The sequence below is a fragment of the Equus quagga genome, chromosome 8, assembly GCF_021613505.1.
Source record: "Equus quagga isolate Etosha38 chromosome 8, UCLA_HA_Equagga_1.0, whole genome shotgun sequence".
NCBI classification, from domain to species: domain Eukaryota; kingdom Metazoa; phylum Chordata; class Mammalia; order Perissodactyla; family Equidae; genus Equus; species Equus quagga.
The window spans coordinates 95,025,552-95,049,995 of NC_060274.1; the positions used below are offsets into that span (position 1 = coordinate 95,025,552).

At 40.5% G+C, this 24,444-nt stretch overlaps 1 protein-coding gene across 2 annotated transcripts in view; it reads left to right on the forward strand.

The window, feature by feature from the left end:
- IFRD1 (interferon related developmental regulator 1) overlaps window positions 1-24,444 on the forward strand; it is a 46,023-nt gene that overhangs the window by 6,253 nt on the left and 15,326 nt on the right. Inside the window, exons 1-4 of one of the 2 annotated variants that reach the window (XM_046669588.1) lie at window positions 17,575-17,874; window positions 22,013-22,117; window positions 22,262-22,346; window positions 23,152-23,276. In XM_046669588.1, the coding sequence (XP_046525544.1) occupies window positions 17,784-17,874; window positions 22,013-22,117; window positions 22,262-22,346; window positions 23,152-23,276 (406 nt within the window). In that variant the 5' untranslated portion in view covers window positions 17,575-17,783. Of the gene's footprint in view, window positions 1-17,574; window positions 17,875-22,012; window positions 22,118-22,261; window positions 22,347-23,151; window positions 23,277-24,444 lie in introns of those variants that run through there. The other variant, XM_046669589.1, reaches the window with a different exon arrangement.

The following is a 24,444-nucleotide window of genomic DNA, read 5'->3' on the forward strand; positions in this document are numbered from 1 at the left end:
GCTTGGAGTAAGGGAGACAGGGAAGCCTGGCAGTAGCCTGGGGAAAGTGGTCATGAGACAGCGAGAGGCGACTGCTGAGAGCTGAGCAGCAGCCTGGCTCCATGCTGCTCGCTGGGGACAGGCAGCGGCCAGTGCAGATGTGCGGAGCAGGCAAATAGTCCTTGAGGTTTCTCAGAGCAACCTGGAAGGGGAACCTGGGAAAAGATAAACATTTTTGTCACACATGAGCTCTGATCCTTGTTGTCCTTGGAAGTCTAGAGAGGTCTTTAACATCTGGCCTACCCAGAATGAACACGGATGAGCCCAGATCCAGGAACGGGGCTAACTCCCATCTCCCATCCACACACACTCACTCCTAGCTGCCTTTCCTGCCACTGCTGTCTCTCCCATTTGGGGTTGTCCAAGTGGGAGAGGAAGACTAGAAGGTATTTTATATAAAGGGAGCAAGGAGGATGTCAAAGACCCACATCATCTGTTTGCAGCTTGGTACACCCAAAAGCGGATCTGGGCCCTCATGTAGCCTGGTGTCTGAAACAGAGGATTCTTCCCACATCCTGTTTCATATAGGTCAGCCTATGTTCCCCAAAGGCCACTGAGGGTGGAAGGGCCCTTCCTGAGAGCTCTTTCAGCTCAACGTTTCATATAATTAATCCTTAAGATGGATGGAAATTGTAGGTTATTTTGCTATTTCTTTTCTTTCTCTCTCTTTCTTCTCTCATCCTTCTCCCTTCCCTCCCACCTTCTCTCTACCCTCCCTTCTTTCCTTCTTGCATCCTTGGTCCTAGGAAATTTTCTCCTCATTATTTTTCAAGCAGTGTTGTGGCTACTCCCAGTGTCCTGTGTTGCCTGTTGTGGCCAGGAATCTGCTTCCATCCTTAAAGGCTTAGGGGGCACAAAGGGAGCTGAGCAAGCTTAAGGCTGGGCCTTGAGGTTACTAGTTAGAACTTTTTGCGTAGAAATGATTATATGAAGACATATAAAGCTTTTAACTATATGTCCCATTATATATTTTGAATTAAGAATCTCAATACATAGATGTGTGACAACAAAATTCCAATTGATAATTCAGCTTAACAGCCCTGGACTTTATCCTTCTCTTTGATCAATAGTACAGCTTATAGAATTCCACTTTCCTGCTTATCCTGGAGGACAAGAATGACATGCATCAGTTTGGAATGTTTTAGGTGAGATCACCTAGAAGCCAGGTTAAAGATGAGGTGTAATCATTTATCTTTAGACTCACGGCGTGGTTTACCCTCCCTGCATCCATTCCTCAGAACTGGGTAGTCCTCCTCCCCGTTGTTGTAATAATGGGAGGGTAGTATCCAGGGCAGCAGGAAACTCCTTGTTTTGATCTCCATAATCTGTTTCTATACTGTCTCTATTTGTGACAAAGGTCGTAGGGGCTATCTCCCTCTGCCTAAATGGGTGGGAGCAGAAAGGTCACAGTTATGAAAGTAGTAGTTGAAATAGAGAGAAAAAGGGCTACCAAGTAACTTGTCTGTTCATTATGATCTTTTTTGAATCTGCTTTACATGGAAATTCCAGATATCTGAGGCTTCAGATTCTTGGAATGCAAGTACCTCCATGCTGTATCCCTGATAGATGTACTTGTTACTAAATATTTTATCCATTTTTGTGTTCTCTACATCCTAAGCGCTCAATAAATATTTACTAAACAAATGATCCTTGCTGCCTATAATAGTGTTATGTTGGAGGTATGAGTACAATTTAATAGTAGAAGGTATTAGTCACCAGGCCAGCCATTTAGCCATGTCTTCTGATTGCCTACTCCTGTATCACATGATAAATACTAGGCAGGAATGCCCATAGCATTTCTTTTTGTTTGTTTATTTCCTTTTTTTAAATTAAGATTATGATAGTTTACAACCTTGTGAAATTTCAGTTGTACATTATTATTAGTCATGTTGTGGGTACACCACTTCACCCTTTGTGCCCTCCCCCCAGCCCTCCCTCCCCTGATAACCACCAATCAGTTCTCCTTGTCTATATGTTAACTTCCACCTATGAGTGAAGTCATACAGAGTTCCTCTTTCTCTGTCTGGCTTATTTCGCTTAACATAATACCCTCAAGGTCCATCCATGTTGTTGTGAATGGGACGATTTTGTTCTTTTTTATGGCTGAGTAGTATTCCATTGTGTATATATACCATATCTTCTTTATCCAATCATCAGTTGCTGGGCACTTAGGTTGGTTCCATGTCTTGGCTATTGTAAATAATGCTGCGATGAACATAGGGGTGCATGGGACTCTTGGAATGCCCATAGCATTTTTTACATCCTATTTTTCTGTATCAATTGGGGTTTTTTTTTGGTGAAGAAGATTGGCCCTGAGCTAACATCCACTGCCAACTCTCCCCTTTTTGCTTGAGGAAGATTGTCCCTGAGCTAACATCCATGCCAATCTTCTTCTATTTTGTATGTGGGATGCCGCCACAGCATGGCTTGAGCGGTGTGTAGGTCCATGCCTAAGATCCGAAGACCCTGGGCTGCCAAAGTGGAGCTCGTGAATTTAACCACTAGACCACTGGGCTGGCCCTGCATCCATTTGTTTTGACAACCAAAAATCAGTTAGTGTGGCCTACTATGTACTAGGCACTGTAACTGTGACTGGCACTTTATATATACATTCTCTGGAATTCTTACAATAGTGTTATAAGCAATTATCTTCATTTTTTATTCATTCATTGGTCCATTAAGCAACTACCAGGCTCTGTGTTAGATGCTAATGACACAACAGTGAACGAGACAGACAAAATCCAGCCCTCACAGTGTTTAGAAGCTGAGACTTAACAGAAGTAACTTGTAGTTAGGGGACACACTAAGTGACCAAGCCAAGATTTGAATATATCTGATTCCAAAACTCAGGCTGCCTCTGAAAAACAGTGAGTCTGTTACAAAGAATCTGCTAAGTGCCAATCCTTGACAACTTCACTCATTTTTAAACCTTCAGACCAATCCCATGTGTTAAGTGTTGTGATCTCCATTTTATAAGCGAGGAAATGGGACTCTGAGTGGTTAAATAACTTGCTCATGATGACAGAGCTAGTAGAAGGCAGGGCCAAGATCTGGATGCAGGTCGGCTTGGCTCCAGAGCCCCTGCTGCTTCCACTTGACCACACTGCTGCCCCGCAGAGCAGAGAAGAGCAGAGAAGTCCACAGGCCCTGCCCTGTAGGAGCTTACAGACAAGAGGAGCAGGATAAATGACAGAACAAAGCAGAGCAGAATAAGGCCACAAGAAGAGTAGAAACAAAGTGCTCTGGGGTTGGCAGGGGGATTATTTTAGTCTAAGGAGTCCTTGAAAACAGAGGACAAGGGAAAGGGCTCTATTTGATAGATCTCCAGGGTATCATCTTTCAAGTAGGAAATGACCTAGTATTCTGAGTGAAAATGTAATAAATAAAGTTAGAATTATTTCACTTCCTTAATTTTTTTTTTTGCTTAAAAAGTGTATCAGTATATAAAATTTATTGAGTGGCTGAACAGTATAGCACTGTAAGACACATTCATTTGGATCTTAGAATCAATGAAATACAGTTCCTTTTTTTTTTTACAAAATAAGAGTATATCTTGGTCTCTGTTCAAGATATTTTAAGTAGAGAAAGTACTGAAGAGTCATAGTATATTTTCACTTCCACTGGGGTCCTAGTGGGACTGCTGTGTACAGTTGTAGAATTTGTGTACTACACAAAAGTACCCAGATCAGGGGGTGAGATAGGGTTGAAATCCAGTCACGGTTCCCATGCCAAACAATGCTCCCTATTGCAGGACTGCCTCCCTTCCACCAAGAGGAAGGGCATCTTGGTACCTTTTAAAATTTTGTAGAAGTTAGAAAAGATTCTCAGTGGGCTAGTAGTGACCCTGGGTCCCACAGCAAGAACAATGATAATGGTGCTGCAGCAGTCAGGGTAGAGATGTACTTACTATGACAACGTGGTTTTTTTTTTTTGAGGAAGACTAGCCCTGAGCCAGCATCAATCACCAATCCTCCTTTTTTGCTGAGGAAGATTGGCCCTGAGATAACACCCTTCCCCATCTTCCTCTACTTTATATGTGGGACACCTGCCTCAGCATGGCTTGATAAGCGGTGCATAGGTCCATGCCTAGTATCCGAACCAGCAAATCCTGGGCCACCGAAGCAAAGTACGTGAACTTAACTGCTACGCTAGCAGGCCAGCCCTGACAACATGTTTTTTTATATGCCTACTATAGACCTTAAAACACTGTAGGAGTTTATTAAATCCTAAATTAAATTTAAGATTAACTCAATAATTAAGTAACTACTAATGTCATTGTAAAATCTGTTAATGAAAAATTTTACCGATTCCATGTTACTACATAAAGACAAATTGTAATATGGGATAAAATTAAATAACTTTAACTCTCAACTATATAATATTTTCACATAATTTCAGGGATTTCACAGACCATCTAAATCCCATTTTTGGGCCTCAGATTAGTACACCCATAATATTGTACAGAATGATTCAAAAAGAATTGAATATTTAAATATAAACATGTGGTCAAAACCTAATACTTTCCCTATGGCTAGTCACTTAAAAGGTCACCACAGTTTGGCACATACACGATCGTGGATTACTTGGTTACTGCGTAGTCCATCTTGGAAGTGCTCGATTCCTTTTGATTTACCCTCTATCATTTAATAGCTTCCTTCGAGAAGTTTCAAATGCCAATTTCGCACTCCTAGTTTTGGGTGCTCTTGCACCATGAATACGTATTTATGATGGCTCGCTTTGCAAGGTGCCTTTTATAGGTTGGATTAATGATGAACAGAGTAATCCTTTATCAGATGACAATCATTTGACTTTAGATTTCAATGAGCGATGGTGGCAATACCTCCCTACTGCAACACTCCCTCAAAATCAGATCCAAATATAACTTCCCCCCAGATCCAGAGCATCTCTGAAAAGTTCAGAGTTGTCATAGTGACCATGAAATTATGAGCAACGCCCAGGCTCATTCCCATAGAAAGTGAAGTTTCCCAGGACAATGAGTCATTATTAAAGCAGAGAGACCCTCTAAATGGTTCATTCATTAGACCAGCCAGTGTGCGGCTGTAAAACATGCACCCGACAATGTGATGATGGTCATTAGCCAGAGGCTGTCTTCCACTTCACAGACTGTGTCATGAAACTGTCATGTTAAGTGTTTTTTTTTTCTGGCCAAATGTCATTTTTAAGAAATATTATTTCCCTGGAGAGTTTGCTGCGAGGAGACTGGTTTGAGATTTTTACCCTGAGCCAGAGGAAATCTATTGCAGGTGGAGGGGGTGGGGACCACTAGTTCACTAGTTGAAAATGCCACATGATCTGACTGCAACCATATACACGAGTTCCATCAGCCAGTATAAATTAAAGTGCACCTTCACAGCAATATATTTATCTGGTAAGTTTAGATAATAGCTTTCTATAAAGTGTTAATTGACTCATTAATATGAACATTTATACTTCAATGTATCATGAATTTTGAAATGTTTTATTCTTTTTATTCTCTATAAATGTTTTTTTTCTTTTTTTTTTTAGAGGAAGATCAGCCCTGAGCTAATATCTGCTAATCCTCCTCTTTTTGCTGAGGAAGACTAGCCCTGAGCTAACATATGTACCCATCTTCCTCTACTTTATATGTAGGACGCCTGCCACAGCATGGCTTGATGAGTGGGGCCATGTCTGTACCCAGGATCCGAACCGGGATCCGAACCGGTGAACCCCAGGCCGCCGAAGCAGAACGTGTACACTTAACCGCTGCGCCACCGGGCTGGCCCCTTTTCTTCTTGAAGGTAGCAAATAATGGCAACTGATTAAAGTAGTCCATAGTTCATTACATTTTTCCTTTTTAAAAAATGGGAATAGTTGTTCAAAGAAGACGCTTTAACCATGAACGAAAGCTGAATGTAAGCGGTGCAGTGTGAAATCCCCAGTGTGCACGGCAAGCCTTTTGCTCCACCACCCAGAGCAGCAGGGCGCAGGGGGATTTGTATGTCAGGGATATCCACTATCAGTGATCCAGTGGGTAGCAGCTTTCCTTGCCTAAGACACAGATGATCCATAAATATTTGTTGACATTTTATTCATTCAACAAATATGTGCTGAGTGCCTCATCTGTGTCGATCAAGGAGTTGGGTGGTTGGGATACAAAGATGAATCAAGCAGAGCCTCTGTGTGCTGCATCCTGGGTAATCAATGCTTCACGAAAGGGGCAAAGGGTACTCTGGGAGCACGAAGGAGGGAAGCATCAGTTCTAGCTACGGTGGCCATGAAATCTGGGAATGTAGATATATTATTTCATCCGTATTTTAATATAATTCCAACAAACCATTCATTATGTATTTGCCTGTGTTTCTAGACTTGGTGGCCACCTGTAAGAAGGTCAGGAAAGACTTTAAAGGAAAAGATACTTGACTTGGGTCTTGACTATCAAAAGAAGTTTACCAGGTTTGGGGAAAGGGCCTGGAAAGACATTCCCAGTTGAAGAGAATGTCTGTTTGGAAAACTGCACGTGACCTTGCTTAGCTGGAGTGTAGGAGATGAAGTGGAATGGATGAGTAGGAGTCAGATTTCAGAGGTTTTGTAAAGCATGATAAAAAGGATGCATTTTACACGATAGGCAATCAGGAGCCAATGAAGGGTTATGAGCCAGGCAGTAATGCGGTCATTCAACCAAAAAGTGTTCATGGTGTCTACTAACTTTTCAGTGCTAGGTGCTGAGCTACAAAGATGAATTAGAAAAAAAAAAGCCTAGTAAAGAAAAATATAAACAAGTTAGTGCAATGGAAGTCACAGATTTTCTGTAATAACAATAATATTATTATTAGATTTATTGAGTATTTACTACGTGCCAAGCATGTGCTAAGCACTAACATGCATTGTCTTATTTAATTCTCCCAATAACCCTAAGAAGCACTATTGATTAGTGCTGTTTTATAGAAGAGGAAACTGAAGCACAGAGATTTGATGACTTGCCTCTGGTAAATGGTGGAGCCAGGGTTCAAATCCTAATGGTCTTATTCTAGAAAATGCACTCTTTACCATTAAGGGTGATGCTGCTTCCCATGACAGAAACCTCTCCAGAGCACTAGAAACCACACTGGAGAGGACAATCCATTCAGCAGGGTCAGAGGTGGGGTTTGGAAAGTCTTCATGGAGACAGTGATGGGATTTGCCTTCAGGAAGATCATTCTGACACCCTGGAGTTTGGCAAGACTAGAAGTGGGAAGGTGAGTGAGGAGGTTAAGTAATAGTTGGTAGTATCAGTGGGTATAAGAGAAGAGAATAGAGTCCAGAGGTATTTCAGGTGTAAGAAATGGTTTAGTGTGCTGGGTGAGGTTAGGTTTCTGACTTGGATATCAAGGTAGATAGCAGAGCTATTAACCATGATTCATAATGCCAAAGTTGAAACAAGCAGGAGTTGGGTGGGGTAGAGTAGGTACATTTTTAATTTGTTTAATTTGAGGAGTCTGTGAGACAGTAAATGTCAGTAAAAGTCAGTGATTAGATATAGGGCTCTGGAGTCTAGGAGAACTATCAAAGCCAGAGATTGCATTATGTCTCATCTTTGAAGATTTAAAAGCCAATACATTACTTAATTGATTGTATCTCTCTAAATGTCGAATCATAACTATTGAATCCATCCAAAAAAACTGAGTCAAATATAACAAATGGATAACACCACAAGAAAGCAAATAGTGAGGCTGGCAAAATGTACTACCTCACTTTAAAGAAAACATATAGGCAGATATTCTAGCTCACGGGGCAGTGAAAATGGTGCTGTGGTACTGTGTACACTTGTAGGAAGAAATATTGGGGATATGGAGAGAGTGGGTTAATATAGAAGAGGTAGAACTTGGGAGAATAAGAGTAGGGAAAGAACATTCTTGAATATTCCCTGAAACATATGAAGAGCAGAAAAGTATAAAAGTTGTTGGTTCACTTCCTATTTTGAGAGTTCCTTGATCAGCCTGGGGCTTCTTAAAATCCATCCTAAGAAAGAGAACCAGGAGACAAAGGCAAATTTGTCTCAACGGATGCATGAATGGAAACAATTTGTGACTAGGAAATGTCTCCTACACAAAAAAGACTAGGCTGCGAAAATCAAGCCAACAAATAAACAACCTTCAAAGAAATAACAGTCATGACCTAGAGAGAGAATCAAATTAACCCTGTTACTATGTGAGTAGAGTACATTTTACTCCCTCAGTCTTTGGAACATAGAGAACGCACCATTGCTCACCCATCATGGCAGTCCTTGTTTAGAAGGAAAACTACCATTCATGAATTATCAACCATAGCTTAAGGAAAGTTAGCCCCCTGGGATATCATTGGCTGAAAATGGATTCCTCCCCTTGAAAGATGTTTCAATCACAAAAATTCTGATGCCAGTTAACAACAACAACAACTGACGCTATTAAGGACCATTAAGGGAAATACAACTTTTAATTAGCAATGCCAAAGATGGAGAAAGAAAAGGAGACTTGGGAAAAAAGTCCACAAAACACTCAAACACAATAATAGTGGGAGCGGAGGAAAAGAAATTCTCCAAATAAAGCGTTTTTCACAGGGTGTCCTTGGACAGAATTCTGTGGAGGCGGCGTGAAGTGGGCAGTGGCACTATGTTGGTAGATTCTATGTACAAAACAGCAGATGACAGGAGTGAGGATTTCAAAGACTTTTTCTTTCTTGGAACATATGGCACTTTTAAGGGTTGTAGGGGAATAGTTGGGGGATTATTTTTATTTAACTCACTTTTGAACATATATAAGAATGTTAGAAATCGCCAAATGCTATCATCATTTTAAAGGGATTGTTAGATAAAACAGTTGTCAGTTGGGATGTTTTCAGCCCCAAGTCACAGAAATCTCCAGTTAAAATTGACTTAAATACTTAGGGTCTTTATTATCTCACTTAATGAGCATCTAGAGATGGTGGGTGGCACCAATTGGTAATTGAGTGACTCAAAAATCTCATCCAGCTTCTTTAATCCTCTTTCGTCATTCCTGGTATGTTAGCTTTGTTTGCCCTCGCCGTCACAAATGACAACATCCAGAGAAAGACCTTCTCTTCATTTGTATTTTTCTTGGGAAGGAGAAATCTTTCAGAAAAACCCCTCAACTCTTACACCTTATTGGCTAGAATTATGTTGTGTGTCCAAGACTAAACCAACCATTTGTAAGAGAAATCAATCATGACCCAACCCGAGTTGAGGCTAGGTCCAGCCTTCCCTGAAGCATATGTTCACGCAAAGAAGGTTGGAAATCTGGATAAAATTGAGGTTCTGTGAATGAGGAAGGAGGGTCAGATAGATTTTAGGTAGGCAATCAAATTAATTGCAAAAGCCTTTCTTGAATGGAATGAAAAAATATTTACTAAATGTATCTTATTAATAAAATTTTCAGTCTTTTAGCCATAAGACCAATTTTCTCTTATTTTTAATAAAATAATTATAATTTTAGAACTATTTAATATAAATACTTTAGTGTGATAAACTTGGTATGGTCAGTTCAGTTTGGCTTAGGTTTTTAAAGTGTCTTTTCAGAATTCTTTGGCTGAATTGGTTCACAGTAAAATACCGCTGATGATGAATGAAATTTGGCAGTTCACTCATTCTCCATAATTTAGAAAAATGCTAACATGCCTCCAAAGTGTTGGAGAATCTGTTCCTCCTTCCTACTGCCTTTCATCTGAGAGTAAAAGACAGGCTTTGCAAGTCCCATTTGCAACTGCCTGGACAGTTTCCTGGGTCTCCAAGAGATACCAGACTCAAGAACACAGGGAAGTGCCAAGAAGAAACTATCAGTTACTCTGCCTTGCCAGAAATAGAAACTGACTAGACCTAACTTAAGCACAAAGAAAAAGTTTATTTTAGAAGTTCAGGAGTGTCTCCTGGAACTCGAAGGCGGGAATTCAGTTGAGTCTTGGGAAATTCTGCTACCTGGAAGCGGAGGCCATCTGGAGCTGGTCAGCTCCATCTCTCACCTCTGCTTCTCTCTACAGTCCTGTTTCATTCCTTTCTCTCAGCAAACTGGCTTTCTTGTTTTTTCATGTCTGTGGTAAGCAGATGATAGACACTTTTTATTCCTTGACATTATATCTCCTCCACTCAAAAGACTAGTACAGACACTGAATGTCTTAGTTCTAATTCTGAAATCCCAGGAGAGAGAATCTGAGTTACAAATGAGGAAACCATGGCTTAGATTAAGTATCTTGCACAAGGTCACCCAACCAGTAAGTGGTAGAAAAGGCATTTTGACTCTAGGTCTGTCTAGATCTAAAACGTGGTGACCTTCGCGCAACATATGTGGCCACCAATGAGATTTTGGGAAGCAATGCTGGATCCCTTGTTGACTCAGTCCAATCTGGTCCTTGTAGGTAAGCCTGACTTGGGGGCTTGGTTAGGTTACTCCTCTCACCCCCCTCTATCTACTCCTAGCCAAAAGATCCTCCCTTGCTGACTGATGTCTAAAATTCCATCATTAGAAGAGTCTTTCTTTCTTTGGCTTAATACAAGGAGTATTTGTCATTATAGAGTACCTGAAGGTTACAAAGACCACATAATGATCTCATTTTTTTTTAGGACAGCCCAGGGACTTAATAGGTAGGAATTATTTACTCCTATTCACAAATAAGGAAATGGAGGTTCACAGGGACGAGGCAACTTGCTCTAGAAAAGAGGACTGAACTGCCTGGGGAGCGTGTGGATTAGCTGCTTACCGGTAAATGAAGGACTTCGTTGGTCATGTCCCTGGGGGATGTAAGAGTATTGCCTCCAAGTGGGCTGAGAGGGCAGGACAGTCACAGGCCACCTGGTGGTGAGTTCTCTTGTTAGAATGGGGACTTCATGAGGCCAGATACCCTGTTCTCACTCATCTCTTTGTTCTCAGGTTCTAGAACAATATATGGTACATAGCAGACACCTCATGAATATCTGTTGAAGGAATATAAGACTTTTCTGAAACTGATAACTATCCAATATTGGAATGATCTGCCTTGAAAAGTGGTGTGATTCCTAGCATTGGCAGAGCCTGAGAAAGATGGATAAATATCTGCTTGCTAATATTAAAGGCTAACATTTAATGAGTGTTTACTAGTACTGGGCACTGGGCTAAGTGCTCCACATATATTATTTCACGTATTCCTCATTCCAACCATGAAGTAGGTTCTATTGTTATCCTCTTTGAAACAGGTACAGAGAGGTGAAGTGACTTGCTCAACAAACCGCTGCAAGTAGTATGGCCAGGATTTGAACCCTGGAAGACTGAGTTAGAGATCTGGATCTTAGTTATGTTGCCAAAGGGTTTCCTGGATGAGACAGGATTTTGAAGTGGATCACCTCTCAAGTCTTTTTCAACTTTAAGATTCTCTGGTTATTTGTCAAGAAGATTGGTGCTATCATACACAGAAAGCAGGGAAGGAGAACTGGTTGGTAGATATAGGGTAGAGAGGTCAGTAGAGAACAAGTTGATTTTGATTATGTTTGGCATAAAGGGTCAGAGGATAGCCAAATGAAAAAGTCCAGTGATACTCTATCTTCAAAGAAAAGATAATTCACATGTGTGCCATTGCCATGAAAAGGTCTTCCAATACAATATGTTATAAACATCATTGTCTAGCTGTGCGTATGATGGTACTTAGGGTTCACATACTCTTCTAACAGAGCCTCATACTGTGTTATTGATAATACTGCAACTTTGTGAGATAAGCAATATTCTCTTTTTAGAAGACAATTGAACTTACTGTCTTTAATTTGTCAGAAATTTCATTAGAGAAAGTGTAAGCAATTTCAAAACTGAAAACCACAAAGAAATGTCTCCTATATAACAAAAAGAAAAAAGGCAAACAAAATATATTTCAAGGGTTAAGAGTTCTACCTAAACTTGCCACTGTATCCTTTCTTAAAAGAAACAAACAGGGACCTCAAATTTAGCATGTTGCATTATCACCATTCCCGGCAATAAAACTTCAAACACATTAAGAAAGCAACATAACCTAGAACATAAGTGATAATCTACTTTTAAAAAACTATTTGATTGAATAACATACATTGCTATTTGATAATATAATTCTGCTACAGCCTTAGAAATATCAGAAAGATCTAACTCTGCCAAACAGTTATCATCAGTCAACAACACTTGGGGTCAAGGGACACTAAAAAAAGGGGAACCTGGCAAGACTTTGCCCACACCAGCCTGTCCTAGCAGGACTGCACACAAAACCCATGGCTCCCGGGAAGCAGCAGTCGGGTTTCTGTGTGGCCAAGGCCAGCCAGGGATAACTTTGGAATCAGATGGGCCTGGGTAATCACAGACTCATTGTTTACTAATGGTACAACCTTGGGGAAGTTAGGAAACCTCTCTGAGCACATTTCTTCATCCACAAAATGTTAAAACTAATTTTTCCTGTATACAGGTGTTGTAAGAAGTATATGAGATGTGTGAAAAGAACCTAGAATTAAGTGTTCTTATCACACACACACAAAGAGGATGGGAGGAAACTTTTGGAGGTGATGGGTAATGTTTATGGCACTGATTGTAGTGATGGTTTCAGGAGTGTACACTTATCTCCAAACTCATCAAGTTCTATCCATTAAAGATGTACAGGTTTTTGTATGTCAATCATACCTCAATAAAGTGATTTAAAAAAAAAAGAACAGTGCCAGTGACAGAGTGGACTTTTTTTTTGAGGAAGACTGGCCCTGAGCTAACATGTGTGCTCATCTTCCTCTATTTTATATGTGGGACGCCTACCACAGTGTGGCTTGATGAGCGGTGTGTAGGTCCACACCTGGGATCCAAACCGGCAAACCCTTGGCCACCGAAGCAGAGCACGCAAACTTAACTGCTATGCCACTGGGTGAGCCCCAACAGAGTGCACTTTTGATAATTGTTAGTCTCACTCTTTTCCCCATGATGGTTTCTTTGCCTTTAAGAAAACTGCTCAGATATAGAGGAAATTCACTCCCTCATTGACTTAAACAATTACTGTCTACCAGGGCCTCTATGTACAGGTGTACAGGTTGTTCCCTGCTCAAGGGAGAGAGGGGGCTGAATTTCAGCCCATTATTACTCATCGAGCTGGGTGCCCTGCACAAAAGAGCTACATATGCTTGTAAAAGCCCTGTGTCTGATTCAGAGATGACGAACTTGGACTTTGCCCACTTTGTGTCTGCTGGGGAAATGGACGAGTAATCAAGAATTACAATACATATAATTAATGTTATTATAGAGAAGGTACTGTAAGAGAACAGAAGAGAGACATTTAAATCAGATGGAGTGGGGGAGTCCAAGATCTGTGACTTAAAGGACGAGGAGATCGTGGAGAAGAATGGTCCAGGCAGAAGAGTGACAATCAATTACCTATCCATTTCTTCATTCAGTAAACATGAATTGAATATCTACTAAGTTCCAGTACTGAAGGTACAGTAGAGAGTAAAACAAAATCTCCTTTCTCATAATTCTAACATTCTAGTAGGGCAGAGAGACAATAATATTAGGTAGTGAGACTGGTGCTTTAGAAGAATAATACAGGTGGGTGGTGGTGGGGTAAGGGGATTACCTTAGAATGGAGAGTGGGGAGGCCTCTTCAGGGAGGTGTCATTTAAGCCGAAATCTGAATAGCAACTATCGGAAGCTCAGGGAATGATGATATCAGGTAGAGGGAAGAGCTGTTACCAAAGTCCTAAGGAGGGCATGAACTTTGTATTTTGAGTTGGCAAAGAAGACTGGTGTGCCTGAACTGTGGTGGGTAAGAAGAGGGGCAGAAGATGAGATGCAGAGGTAGGCAGGTACCAAACCTGTGTGAGGCCCAGAAGCTTGAGCATGGTGAGCTCAGAGGCTTGCGAGGAGTTCCAGATGGCAGAAGGGAAGGGACAGTGTTGTTAGGTGATGAGAGGTGAGCTGGGAGAGATAGGCAGGAACTAGATAATGACAAGTCTTAGACGGAGGATCTGAGAGACATTTACTTCTGCTAATTTATGCAAAGAATCCCAAGGAAGCCATGATTAAGGTTATTCAAAGAAAACCTTTCATGTTTATGCCTTCAAGGGAGGTTTGAATGCTAGGTCTTATTTGCGTTAATTGCTCTGGAACGGAAGTCTTTGAAAAACAGACCCCAGGAGATTAGAATTCTTCTCAGGTATGCCCATAAATTTAGATTAATGTAAAATTTATTTTGGCACCATCTGAGTATACTTACCATGATGGTGATATCTGTTAGATGGAATGTTAAATTGAGTCGGTCATGTTTTATAGGAGGATATGTCTTACTAGTAAGAGGGAAGAGGCAGCACATAATGTCAAGTTGGTAACGAATATGTGATATTAATTTATTAGAGCATGGGCGAACTTTGCCTCATAGTATATGAAACAGACACTGCTGGCCACCTACCTTATATCCATGATCTCCCCTTTATTTTTAACCACAGAATCCCAAATTTGATGGTCTATGAGCCCAACCAAAAATACTTGCCTTCTACACTCCCTTTTGGCTAGAGACCATCATGTGACAAAAGTCCGGCCAATGAGATGAGGCAGAAGTTTCTGGGGAAGGTGTTCTTTCCTGAATAAAAAGGCAAAGCCTTGCAAAGAGAAAGCCCTTTTGTCCTGTTCCCCTTTCCTCCTGGTATTTGTAGTTGTTTGGTCACTCACTTAATGTTGTTTTGAGTCTTCTAACTTCTTTAAATATGTTGCAAAACCAATATGTTGAGTTGAGGACTACTGTTGTATGAGGACAACAGCTAAATCTTCTAGTACTTGTACTGATCTGGAGTTAAACTGTAGACATAAAGATACAGTAAGATGATTTTATCAAAAATACCTCTCAGAGTTCATTGAATTGAAAGAAATACTCCATGCATAGAATGTTTCTCCCGGGGCCAGCCCTGTGGCCGAGTGGTTAAGTTTGCACGCTCTGCTTTGGCAGCCCAGGGTTTCCCCTGTTCGGATCCTGGGCGAGGACATGGCACTGCTCACCAAGCCATGCTTGAGGTGGTGTCCCATGTGCCACAACTAGAAGGACCCACAACCAAAAATATGCAACTATATACCAGGGGGCTTTGGGGAGAAAAAGGAAAAAATAAAAAAAAGTCTTAAAAAAAAAAGAATGTTTCTCCCTTTTCTTGACCCAGAAAAATCTAGTCAACAATTATTTCTTAAACATTCATTTAACATATACTGACTATCTATAATTACAAAGACAACAATTCCTTATGTGCGATGAGGGATAGAGATAAAGAAAACAAGGTTCTTGTTCTTCAGGAGCTGACAATTTCATGAGATGACATGTGTTTACAAATAAATGTAAAACAAGTATGTTTATGATGTGGTAGGCCATGCTAGGCCCGCCCAAGAAAAGCCTCTAAGTGGACATGAATGGTTGCAGACAAAAGGAGTGTCTCTCAAATGCAGGCAAAGCACACGTTTTAGGCCCTGGAACCTGGACATTAAGCCTGGTGATATGGCTCACAGAGTAGCAAAATTATTGCCTTACGTACAGATTAAGCTGTTTCTGGATGATGAAGAGCTGGGGTTATAAAAGCTATGGAGTTCTATGCTACTCCAACCTGGGGTCAACTCACTCAATGTGGGCCAGGGCCACTGGACTTCAGAAGTGCCACCATCTGAAGGGATGATACAAGGGAATCAGTGGGAGCTGTGTCCACCAACCTGCATCCTTATCTGGTTTATGTGCTCTGTGCAGTTTACTTGTTGCTTTAGGATTAAATAAAGTAAAAGCAACCCTGAAATGTTGCCCTTTGAATAGGCTGTGTGGCCTGTGGGGATACACTAAGTGACATTAGAGCATTACAGAGTGCTAAGAGTTGGGAGCAGGAAGAACAATTCTGGTTAGAGGCTTCGTGAAGGAGGTGGCATTTGAGCTAGATCTTGAAAGATGGATAAACTTCTGTAAGGTGAAGATGGGAGGAGGAGCATTTCAAGAACAGGGAACAATGTGAGGGATAAAACGGAGGTAGGGGAGCAGAAGAGCAGAACTGTGTACTGGAAATGAGGATCAGTTCAGACTGGCTAAAAACAGGGCGTGTATGGGGAAGCAGTGAGGGATGGGACTGGAAAGGGAGTCCAGGACAGGCTAAGAGGGTTGGCATTTAATGTATTGGTAATGGAACCAAGGAATGTTTTTGAGCAAATATTAAAGCAGGTGAATTAATAAAATAGGGGATACACAAATAAATGTGGCAGCATTATCATGCATGAGACATTGGTGAAAAGGCTGGGAGATCCCTTAAAGTGCCCAGGCAGGAACTGAGGCCATGTGTGATTGGAGAATAGGACACAAATTTAAGAGTTTTACTGTAAAACATTGTATGGGGGGCACTAAAGAGAGAGAGAAGAACCATGTATAAAGTTGAGGTTTTAAATTTGGACATATGGGAGGACAGGACTACTGTGAACACAAGGGAAGACAGGAAGAGGGAAACATGGCATTTGTTTTAGAGATATTGGATTGAGGTGCAGGTGGAATATTTAGGTGGAAACGTGCTACAGACAGTTGAAAATACGACAAGGAGCTCAGGAGTGAGGTGGAGAGGGGCATGCGTCACCTACATTGAGGTGAATAAGTGAGTTTGATCTGTCATAAGCATAATATATGAACCTAACAACAGGTCCTAAGTACACGACAAATATAACAAGGACGACAGATCTAGGAGGACCTTGGAAAATAAAAAACGCCGCGATGATTGGTATTTATAGCTCATGTTTGTTTTACCAGCTGTTAAGTTCTCAGAAAACCACCTTATCCCAGATTGACCTCCTAATTGTCAGGTAGAATTGTCAAAGGACACATTCTTGTATAGAAAACTGTGACACTGAATCGCCAGATATTTCTAGTTTAGAATAGGAGAAATCCACGAACTGCACGACTAAGTAGATTAAAGCACACTTTTTTTGGAGGTGGGAGGCACATAGCTCTGAACCACACTTCAATTATAGATATTATAGAGGATCGCTAAACTAATTCAACAACTAAAACCAGGGAAAAGTTCCCAAGGAGGGGTATGGCTGGGCCAGGGCAGAGGCCGCAGGGAACTAGGAGAAAGATTAAAGAGAAGAACGCGAGCCTCCGCCGATAGATGAGCAAAGCCGATTGCGTAGCTCCCAGTTGGAAGTTGGATGTCGTCATTGGGCATACCCGCTGGGTTGCTCATCACCAGGGACCACCCCAGGCAATTCCAAGGCGGGGCCGCCCCGAGGCAGGGGAGGGGGTTAGGAGGCAGGAAGGAAGCGCGCTGAAAGGCCTGTTGGGAGGAGCTGGGAGACGACTCCCCCCGCCCCGCGGCCTACTACATTTCCCAGAATTCAGTGCGGCACCGAAGATTCGCTCCCTGCGCGGGACTGGAAGACTTGCGGCATGGGATTGGTAGTCGGCATCCATGGGCCACGCGAAGTGGGACTCGGGTGGGGAGACCTCTGCGGATTGGCTAGTGAGAGTTCGAGCCACGCCCACAGATGGTGACGACAGGCGACAGTCTTGCTACTTAAGGCGTCGTGGCCTCGACCGCCCCGCCTTAGCTCCCGCGCTAGAGAGAAACATGTATCGTTTCCGATTACAGCTCTTCACGGGGATTTCTGCTGCCGCCACCGCCCACTCTTACCCCCGCCGCTTCTCGCCTCTCTTGTTAGCCGAAGACTCGCCTTTCAGCCGCCTGCCGCACAGACGCACGAGTAAAAAGTGCAGCTCCATCGGCTGATCCTCACTAAGCTCCGAATTTAGGCGGCACCGGGCGTCCCACGATGCCGAAGAATAAGAAACGGAACACTCCCCACCGCGGTGGCAATGGTGGAGGCGGCTCAGGGGCAGCTGCAGCGACGGCGGCGACAGCGGGTAAGGGAGTATCCTCGCCGCCGGCATCCCGGTTGCCGGCCGGGCTAGCGAGTCTTTTGGTCTTGAGCACCGCGGGAATTGTAGTTTTTTCCCCCCAGACGTTTGCGTCTGCGAGCATCCTGGCTTTCCTGGTAAACTACAATTCCCAGCATGCGCTGGGGGCCGTGCCTCGCGCGATGTGGATCTGGCATGCGAGCCGGACTTGGGCGCCGGCCATGGGGACGAATGGGTTCTTGGCCTTGAGAGGGAGTCGCGGTCGGGGTGCCGGGGAGCGGGGCCTGAGAGGAACTTTTGTTAGAGGCCGGTGCTTGCTCTCCAGAGCTCTCCCGGACGGAGGGTGGGGCAGAGCTCGGAGTTGTGTCTGTGCTGTCACTGGTCGCCTTTGACCTCCCGGCTCCAACATGGAGTTCTTGGGAATGCCAAACGTCCGGTGGGTTTGGACCGGCTCTAGCGTCACGCGGCCTCGGCCTTGCGAGGTAGGGCCGGGGTGACGCAAAGGCGCAGGTGTGGCATCCCCTTCAGCTGCCGCCTTGCCCATCCTGCGTGTCCACCTGGCCGGGCGGAGGCATCGGAAACTGTGAGCCACTGTCTCAGCCTGGCCTCTGCTGCCACTCCTGGCTGGCACCTGCGGAAATCCTGAGCCCCCAGCTCCACTGTGACCCGTTGAGGCGACTCCCCCGGGCAGAAACCGCGTTGTCCTTTGTGCTGCATTCTATAGAGTCTCTGCCATGAGCCCGGGATAGGCGGGGGTGGTGAGGAGCTCAGGCTGCAGTTGGCCAAAAGTTAGGTTTTTTGTGTCCTCACTGCAAGGTTGCACCTTTTCCTGGATGGGTAGGTGCTGAACTGAATTAATGATTCTCTGCTACTAACTATATGGTTATGAACAAAGGACTTGAAGCGGAAAGTTCTACGAGACCCCACACTAAACTCTAATCGAGTGTTACAGTAAACTAGGTAAAATCATCTCATTTAGTAATTGTTTTGTTGAAGTTTTGAAGTTAAATATTGGAATATCCTGAGACATTATCACGTCGGAACTACTAGTAGCCATTAGGTATTTGTCAACACCATTGCCAGTGTACCCCCCAGAATGATATTCTTTTGTACATTAGAAAGTCAACAGGCCAGTTTTCTTGTTAAAGATAATTGGAAACTGGCATTTTAAAAAGCTTTCCTATATTTATAGCAGCGCGAAAACTTGTAATCATGTATTAAGTATTTAATAATTGACAATAGGAATGAATTGTTATAAGTGGTGGTTTTTTCGTTTTCTTTATATCGCTCTTTATTTTGATCAAATGCTCTCCATATGCATGAAATTCATTCTTGATCGAGATGTTAAGTACATAATTAGTGTGTTGTGGCATCTAGTTGCTCTGTGTGAATTGAGGATACCTCTTTCCTTTGCGTCAGCTTTTCCTCATCTGAAGTAAACATGTATTCTGTCTAGAAGGACCTTATTAATTTTATTCTTCTTTAAGTTTACCTTTTGTTGATGAAGCAAATAATGGAGAAGCAGTAGCTAAAGTCGTTTTGAAAATGGTAACAATGTTACTAATCACCTCCTTGAATCACAAACCTCTATTCCCTTCTGAAGCTTCCAGTCTAGCCTCATTCCTTTCTGGTACTTAGAGAATAACCTCAGAAGGCAGTGGTGGATTGCCTTTCAAGTTTTACATTAAGGCTCATTCGCAGCCTTATTGCTGCTGTCTTTTCTTTCTCAGTAGAAAAGGTTATGTAAAGTATATATATGAATTTTAGCATATGTAAGCAAATGAAAAAGAATTCTTTGATTAGTTTATAAAATTATACATGCTTTGAATATCTTTTGACATTTACACTAGAACTTAACTGCTTGTCTCTGGTAAGTGGAGTATGTGGGTGAGATTTACTTTTTTAAAACCTTAATTTGGTTCCATGTGAACGTATTACTTATTCACTAAATAAATGAATAAATGGTTGTTGAGTATAAGAGATAGAAAATTGTGACAAACTTGCACTTCCCTTATTGGTATTTTTAAATGACATCTAGAAGAAATGGGATTCAAATGAGACCTTCACGTGCACAACCAAAAGATAACTAACTTCTCTCTGTCTCTTTAATGAGTTTTCTATTTAAATTCTTTATTTTTTTAAGTTGGGGGAGGGTTCTAGGAAGCTAACCAAATTGACCTCTTATACAGGTGTGCATACTTGTCATAGCTCTTAATTTGAAGAGAGCATTTTTAGGAAAGAACAAAACCTTGTCAGTAAGCCATCCCTCTAAAAAATAAAGACTTTGTGTGTCTAGAGTGCCACCTCATTAATGGTACTGGAGATCACAAGGTGGATGAGTTTGACCTAGATATCAGGTGTTTATACAGGGTTCTTTTCCTTGATTTTTTTTTTTTAAATCTCTCTTTCTCTTGAGTCTTGGAAAGTCATTGAAACTTAAAGAAGGGAGCTGAGTAAGACTTGCATAGGACATACTCTTCTTGACCGATTAGAAGTAGGCTGAATATGAAAAATAAAAACCTTAAATCGATTCGTGAATAAATGTTAGTAAAAGTTACTGAAATGATTCTCAGCTATTGCCATGGCTTCAAGTCATGAAAACAAATGAAGATAGATCCAGAAATAGACTATGATGTCATAGATCTTTGTTTATTTCTGTCCTAAGCACTCTGATTAAGAAGTTTTGGGATCTTGGCTTCATTGCTTATTGTTTATGCTTTACTGCTTTGATTGGCACCATTTATTCCCTTTAGGATAGCAAGCAAATTGGTTAGCCCACTTGCTTCCTGTGTTGATTTAAAAATCTGCTAAATTCTCTTCTGTTTTGATTAAAATAAAAAGACAACCTGTGTTTAAAAAAAAACCAAGAGCAACAGGCTTAAACTTAGAGGATTTAGAAAAAACTTATTTTAAGATAGTAAATGTCACGAATTTCTTGAACATAGGGGCCTAGTGATATTTGGTGCAGTCTTAGATTTTACTGATAAGGCAGTGGGCTCAGAGGTAACTCAAGGTCACTTTGGGAGTAGAATTTGGGACTTATTTTAAACTCAGTGCTCAGTGTAATTCATAACTAGGCAATCTTTTTATTAATATGAAATTCCTATTAAAAAAAAAAACTGGCCAGAAATGACAGTGACTAGGAATATGGATTTATTCCTTAGGTTACGTGAAGTTGAAAGAAAGATTCTAATTTAAAAAAAAGGAGGCGCTCAGCCTGTTGGCACAGTAGTTAAGTTCACGTTCTTTGGCAGCCTGGGGTTCGCTGGTTTGGATCCCGGGCGAGGACCTATGCACTGCTTGTCAAGCCATACTGTGTGGCAGGTGTCCCACGTATAAAGTAGAGGAAGATGGGCACAGATGTTAGCTCAGGGCCCATCTTCCTCAGCAAAAAGAGGATTGGTGGCGGATGTTAGCTCAGGACTAATCTTCCTCCAAAAAAAAAAAAAGAGAGTATTTTTTTTAGTGACAGCACTTTTACTAACAACGGTAACACAACATTAGTGATACAACAGTAACACATTTTTTTAAACTGTTGGAAATGTCAGAACCTTTTTTTTAAAGGTAATTTATCTAACTGGCTTTTATGCTATATCAAATGCCAAAGCTTCACTTTTAAGCCTTTTTTTCTCTCAGTTCAAGTTATCTTTAAAACTACCATCTCTTAAAATTCCTCTTCACATAAGACATATATAACCTAGGAACTAACCCATTCACTAGGTAAAGTTTACTAGTTTCCAGTCATTCTTGTTGGAAAATATATTTGTCTTATGGTGTTCTATGACATACTCTATTTTTGGATCTATTTTAATTTTCTTTGTGATTTGAAATCTTGATTTGGAAGTAGTTTTTTCATCTAATACTAGTTTTTATATCATCAAAAACTGGTGCCTTAGGTTAAATGATTGATATATTTCTGAACTTGATGTATATTGTAAATAGTTGGGGCTCTAAAATACATGTTAGGTGAATTGACTTATTTTAGGACTATTTAAATGTGTTCTTTTGTAATATGATCTTTTTTCTTAAATAAGTTTGGGTTTCTATTACTGAATTTCTCTTAAGTAAATTTAAAAATTCCTAAGTTAAATATTTATATATATGGCAACAAAATCATCCACCTCCACCTTCTTTTGCCTAACAGGTGGCCAGCATCGAAATGTTCAACCTTTTAGCGATGAGGATGCATCGATTGAAACAATGAGCCATTGCAGTGGTTACAGTGATCCTTCCAGTTTTGCTGAAGATGGTATGAGTTTTAAGTTTTAATTTGCAGCTTTAGATAAAAAGGATGTTCAGTTGGAGGAATTCTTGTAGCTGAGGTATACTATACTGTTCCTTATCTGCTTTTTTTCTACTTAAATTACGGTGGTTGGTTTAAATTATTCCTTAGGACCAGAAGTCCTTGATGAGGAAGGAACTCAAGAAGACTTAGAGTACAAATTGAAGGGATTTATTGACCTGACGCTGGATAAGAGGTAGGAAATACTGGAAACACTTCGTTCTGGGTGATTCCATCAGCCGCCTTACATATATATAAAATGTGTGCAGTTCTCTAAGTTAACAGTATGTTTTTCAAAAGCTTGATTTGTTTACTTTGGATGTTTTAATGTTTCTTGTTTCTTTGGACTTGTAATGTGGTTAGGAACATACCACTAGAATTAAATTAATTGACTCAGATTAGTCATTGTTCTAGCATAATAGCACATAACTGTATTTGATTATAATTGAAATGGGTTTGTTGAATTAAAACTTAATCTTCAACTAGGAAGGACAACTAAACTTGGCATTAAGCCTTCTGTCTTCTAATTTTGTTACAGGCCTGAAAAATATCAAAGCTAGATTATTTTCTTACTTCACAGTAGCTCTAGAACTGACTTAAAACATATGGAATTTAAAAGTCCAGAAGATGCAAACAATGAACTCTAGACTTTTGTAGTGTTAAAAACAAATGTGAGTTCACTTAAATATGTAATGTAGGAGAACATGTCTTGTACATTGAAACTATAAAATACTATGTGGTCATTTAAAGTTGTGGTTATTAAACTAATAAGCAGAAAAATGCTGTGGTATATAGCAGCTTAAAAATCTTTTGTGTAATAAAGTGAGTTGTAGAGGAAAATTAAATTATTATTGGAAAATGTTTAGAGCTTGATGACAGTTAGATTAAAAAAATCTTTAAATAGAAAAAATTGAAAGGAAAATAGGTTAAGTTTTTAAAAGTTATTGACGTGTGGTACACTTCAACTGGATTCTCTTTTTCTTACGTTTTGTTTTAAATAGTGCGAAGATAAGACAGGCAGCTCTTGAAGGTATTAAAAATGCACTGGCTTCAAAAATGCTTTATGAATTTGTTCTGGAAAGAAGAATGACTTTAACTGATAGCATTGAACGCTGCCTGAAAAAAGGTAATGTCCTTATTTTTGAGTCACAGGCACAGAACTAAAAGGAATTTGCTAGCTCCTTTGCAGTAACATTTGTTAATGGCACTAGAAGACTGGCTCACTCTTAAAACTTTATAATTGTCAAGGAATATAGCATGCTTATTAAGACTCAAAATCAGACTGGTTGGAAGCTTTGTTTTTGTTTAGGTAATAAACAGCCTGAAACTAGCAAGGATTGGAGTAGATTGTCATCCTTTGGTGTATCAGAAGAGGTGATTGCCATTCTTTGTATATAAGAAAGACTTGAAAGTGTATGTCAGATGTCAACAAAAAGTATCCTACTTTATTTTTCTAAAATTGGAAAAGTATCATAATTATCTGCCTCATTTTCCCTTATACTTATTTAAAACATCAGTCATAGCTGTGGATGACATCATTTTCAGGATATCCTTGGAATATTTGAATTCTAGAACTTGTAATAGAGATTCTGGAATTCATATTGTTAATAATTATAGAACTTCTAAAAAAAAAAGAAACCTTAAAGATTGTCTAGTATTACCAGACTTTTTAGTTTTAGGAACCACCAAAATTAAAAAGATTTTGGGCTATCAGCTTAATTATTTGCCAAGTAAGAACGTTATGACAATAATTACGTTCTATCATTATCACTTTATTAACAAAATATTTCTAACACTAAAAATGTAGGAAGCACACATGCTCCTTTAAATTGAACGAGCTTAGCTTTATGTCCTTGTTTTTCTCCTTTTGCCTGAGGTGAAAGCTTTGTCAGGAATGATTGTTTTGAAATCTTTCATCTAGTCTACCTCTCTCATTGTACAGAGTAAAGAAAGGCCTAGGAAACATGAGACTGGTCTAAGGTTAAATAACTTGTTAGTATAATTGACAGCAGAGCCAACTTTTTTGAAATATTAGAATGGCTTTGTTAAAGGTGTTTACATTGAACCTGTTTCCTGTAAGGTAGTTGGACCAGATGACCTTTAAAAATTCATTCCAACCTGCATATTTTATAAATTTTTAATTTATCAGGTAATAACTGAAGTTCAAAATTTATTCAGACCCTTTGGTATATATGATTCTCAAAAGAGTTAATTTATATTTACCTTTATAGTAATGTAGTTTTTATAGTTTTAAAGAATCCCTTATTTTTATTCATTTATGTTTTGCTGAGGAA